This window comes from Penaeus chinensis, chromosome 30 (assembly GCF_019202785.1).
Source record: "Penaeus chinensis breed Huanghai No. 1 chromosome 30, ASM1920278v2, whole genome shotgun sequence".
Taxonomy (NCBI): domain Eukaryota; kingdom Metazoa; phylum Arthropoda; class Malacostraca; order Decapoda; family Penaeidae; genus Penaeus; species Penaeus chinensis.
In genome coordinates this window covers 17,377,838-17,382,779 of record NC_061848.1, presented here as the reverse complement: position 1 = coordinate 17,382,779, position 4,942 = coordinate 17,377,838, and the positions used below count along the sequence as shown (strand labels likewise).

At 42.2% G+C, this 4,942-nt stretch overlaps 1 protein-coding gene across 1 annotated transcript in view; it reads left to right on the top strand.

The window, feature by feature from the left end:
* Nucleotides 1-648: 648 nt before the first annotated feature.
* LOC125041385 overlaps nucleotides 649-4,942 on the top strand; it is a gene marked incomplete at its 5' end in the record, with an annotated part of 27,116 nt that continues 22,822 nt past the window's right edge. Inside the window, 1 exon segment of the mRNA XM_047636287.1 lies at nucleotides 649-709. Coding sequence (XP_047492243.1) covers nucleotides 680-709 — 30 coding nt within the window.

Below are 4,942 nucleotides of genomic sequence, written 5' to 3'. Positions count from 1 at the left end.
GCATGCATTAAGCACAAACCTTCATTCATCCCATTTCATCTATTGCTGTTTTTCTATTAAGTAAAGGTCATTGAATACCTGATTAGGGTAATGAGATCCTTTACTAAGGATTTAGGATATCATCTTCATTAGGTGAGTATATTGTAGTGTTTAATATACAATGTGTGGACAGGAGATTGTGACAGCATTCAATATAAAAAAGCATTCTCATATAATGCAAGATGGTGCTGCCATTCCTTAGGCAAACAAAGTCATCTATAGAAGTTGCATTGATTGTTGCCTGACTTGGGTTATTCCATGCTGTTGTTACCCAAGCTGCAAAGACCTGCTACCTGACTCCCAGGTGATGTTGGACCTGTAGCTTCTGGGCATGTTCTCATGTAGTTGTGTAGAGAGAGGGCTGGAACATAGTGTTACCATAAGCGTTATACTTGTAGGCCTGGAGTAGAGCTGAATTTTGGTTCTGAAATTTCAGGGTTAGCAATTGATGATATGCCTGGTGATCTGGGTAAGATAGATGTGAGATCCCTTGAACAAGTTTTACATAGAAATCTAGTTATCTTTGTGTTTTACATTCTTTGGCTTCTTTTTTCTATTTTTTTTGTGCATGAATGATGATATGTAATCTTGGACACTTTGATCTTTCAGAATCATTAAAAGTGGAAATCAAGCCACAACCATGGCACATCTCAAGAAACCTGTCGATGTGGTAAGCATTTTTTCCAGTTAATGTGAGAAAATTTATGATACTTGATGAATTGCTTTTGTTTATAAAAAGAGACTAAAGAGACTAAGACATTTATGATATTTACATGTGAATGATGTCGTGAAATTCAGGATCATTTAATATTTATATGGAAAATGTACAAGAAATTTAAATGAAAAATTACTTGGCTGCTAGTTAGTGTTATTTACAAGTTACACAAAAATTGCTGAGTTCTGCCTTTATTCAGAAATATGTTCTGTATGTAAACTATCAATAACATTTCTGACTCTCCTATTTCTTCTAAATTATTAATCAGAATTTAGATATCATGAAATGTTCAAAAGAAAACTACACAACTCATGATGTTTGCTATTACCCTTCATGGCCCTATCCCTTGGTGCACAGTAATGATATAAATATAGCTTATAAAGTTTAAAAACTGATACCATGAAGTACAGTGATTTTCAACTCTTCTTGTGTCATTCACTCTGGCCAGATTTACTTCACAGTTTACCTCAGTACTCACATATAGAAAAGAAAAAATACTGGTTGAAACACAGAAAGAAGGAAACCCCTTTATAATAAGAAAGAGGAAAAAAATTCTGGTTGAAAGACGGAAAAAGGAAATCCCCTTTTTTCTTTACACTTTGTATGAAATATTTTTTATGAAAAAATAGAATACATATGCACTGTCTACTTAGTCTAAAAACTCAAACAAAAATTTCAGAAGTTTTTATTATTGAGATTTGAAAGCTTTATTACTGAGAACTCTGTTGATTCACTAAGGCAACCAATTACCTTATTTCAAAACTCGTACAACTGCTATGCATTTCAGGAGCTTGACCCATTGTCTTTTGGAAATCTCTTCCAAGTGAACAATCAGATCAATGCCCCCCTAATCCCTTGCTCGTTATTGTGAGGGGGCTTATGAGACTGAGACTGAGGCCCATTGTAGGGGACCAGCCCTACCTTGGAACTCAGCCCTTACCTCAACTAATTTTGCATGGTCATTTCTTCTCCCCCTTTCCTTTTCCCTCTCTTCATCATTATCCTCTTCTGTCCAATTCCTAAGGTGTGAAAGCCATGCTGAAAGGATGAAAGGCTGGCTTTGTGTCAGTCATGAACAGTCTCTGGAAGCCATAGACATGGTATTCCCTTGGTTAATTGTCCCCCTGAGTGGTAGTTTTCTCTTCCCATTTATTTCAAGCTCACCATGGCCAATAATAAAGGTTTTTCCCTTTATTAGGGGCATTAAGGCTTGCCCCTCTTTCAGCTAGCCTATCTAAATTTGATTTCATTGGTCTCTTGACCCCTGCATATCCTTTGACCACAGTTCCAACCACTGTTACTAATACCCCCTCCTTGATGTTTGCAGTCAACTCTATCCATTCTGAATCCTCCACTCAAGTCATTACTCAACCTTCAGAATACACCCCTTCCTCTCTCGCAACATCCTCCATTACATCTACTAATACAGGGGGTGTCCCACCCCCTGTATTCCTACTATTCATCCTTATTGTCCTTTTCCTATACCCCCCTTATCTTCCTCCTTGTCCTTCTACTGTTTCCACCTTTGCAAACCTTTTAAGTTCCCTTTTTTGCCCATTTAAGTGGGCAAAGTTTCCGTTTGCAGTCTTTCCGATTGTCCATGCCTTGTCACAGTTACATCTGATTCCCAAGTTCGTGCACTATCTATCCTGTCTGACTTCACAGGCAAACCTATTCCTGCACAACCTCACTTCTCCCCTAATACTTGTACCGGAACTGTTTCTGTCTCTCCGTCTGATTGTCCTGTCTACATCAAGGACTGGTCTGATAGGGAAATGACTTTCTGGCATGCCTCATTGACTATGATGCACTGGCAGTCCAGTGCTACACTATTCCTTCCAGAAGCAAACATAAGTCCTACATCTATATTGCCAAGATTAGCTTCTCTAGACATGACCATGTCAGTGTCAGAAATGTTGGCATTTTGGCCACCCAGCCAAACACTGTTGCTCCATAGCCCGCTGCCCTCTATGGGCCCAACCTGGTCATGACCATTCAAATTGCTATGCTCAGTCACATACATGTGCTAATTGTGGGGGCTCCCAAGTGTTTTATAGGAGCTTCTCTGCCTACAAGCTCGAATCTGAGATAGCAGTTCTTGGATTCAAACTAGGCCTCACTGTACATGATGCCAGACAAGAAGCACGCCAACAAGGATTTTTTCTTTCTACCTATTCCAAAACTGTACCTTGCTCTGCTCCCCTCCTGTCTTCTCAAGAAGTCTCAGCATCTCTTCCAGTATCTCTTTCCTCTACCCTGAACCATCCAATCTCTAGTCTCTCCTCCAGTCAGATTCCTTTTCCAGTCTAAATCCAGATACTCCAATCTCTACCACTTCCCCAGTGCCTACCCCTCCTCCTTCTCACCTTACCTGTTACACCAGACAATCTAAATGTTCCATTCCATCTTCTCCTACACCCACCTCTCCCTCTACTCCTCGGACATCTATTCCCTCTTCTCCTCCACATAAGAAAACCTTTGTTTCTCAGACCTCCCCACCCAACTCCCCTCCAGAAACTGACATCCAAAAGTTGCTTAACCCAGTGCCACCAAGGAAAATTAATAAAAAATGGGGAAAATGCTGTGCTTATTTTTTATATTTTTATGAAATGTCTCTGCACATAGATGGCTTTGCTAGTGCTTAGCCAAAAAGGAGTCAATTAGTAGACCTTGTGACCTTACCAAATATACCATTCCTTGAATTGGCAGAAAAAATGTAGATTTTACTAGTGCTATGAATATTGATAGTGTTATTTTCATTATAAACATTATAATTACTATAATGTTATGAACATTAGTAACAGTAAAATAAGAAAACGTAAAATATTTACATAAATCAAGGAAAAGGGTAAACGGGCGAGACAGGCAGTACATAGTATAAGTGTAGCCATCTATACGGAAAAACAATTAAACAAGTAAACTCACGTTGGCGCACACACACACACACACACACACACACACACACACACACACACACACACACACACACACACACACACACACACACACAAACACATACACACACACACACACACACACACACACACACACACACACACACACACACACACACACACACACCACACACACACACACGCACGCACACAGATGTACGCACGCACACACGCACGCACACACTCACGCACACACACACTCACGCACACACACACACACGTGCACACACACACGTGCACACACACACACACACACACGTGCACACACACATGTGCACACACACACACACACACACGTGCACACACACACACACACACACGTGCACACACACATGTGCACACACACACGTGCACACACACACGTACGCACACACACGTGCGCACACACACACACACACACACACGTGCACACACACACACACACACACGTGCGCACACACACACACACACACACACACACACACACACACACACACACACACACACACACACACACACACACACACACACACACACACACACACACACACCCATACACCCATACATCATCATCATCAAGGGGCTAATGCCGACGGGGTGCATGGCCACATCCACCCTTTGCTTCCAGCTGCGAGGGTCTCTCATGGAGAGTCTCCAGGCACTCTAACTCCTCGCAACAAGTCTATTTGAGCTGTCCAAGCCATGACCTCCTAGGTCGTCCCACAGCCCTCCTCCACCCAGGATTGTCTCGCAGAGAGACAACCTGATGGGCAGGGTCATCCATAGGAAAACAAGCTAGTGCCCATATAACCTGAGTTGGCGATCCTTCATTATCCAAGTAACACGTCTCATACCAGTCTCACGGTGTAGCTGTTGGTTGGACATGTGGTCCTGTCAACTGTACCCCATGATCCAGAGAAGAGACTTGTTACAAAAGGCATCAAGACGAGACTCCAAGGCACTAGATAGCATCCAGGTTTCGCTTCCATAGAGATAAACTTGCAGTATCAAGGTCTTGACGACATGTAGCTTGGTCGTTTTGCATGGGTACTGACATTTCCAAATGCTCTTGTTGATTGAGTTCATGGCTCCTGCTGCCAGACCAATCCATCTACTGACTTCTTGGTCTGACAGCCCAGAGATATAGACTACACTGCCAAGGTATGCAAACCTCTCTGTGACTTCAACATCCTCGCCACAAGCATGGACCGACTGGATGGGTTCCCCTAACCCTAGAGTCCTGAATCAATGGCTT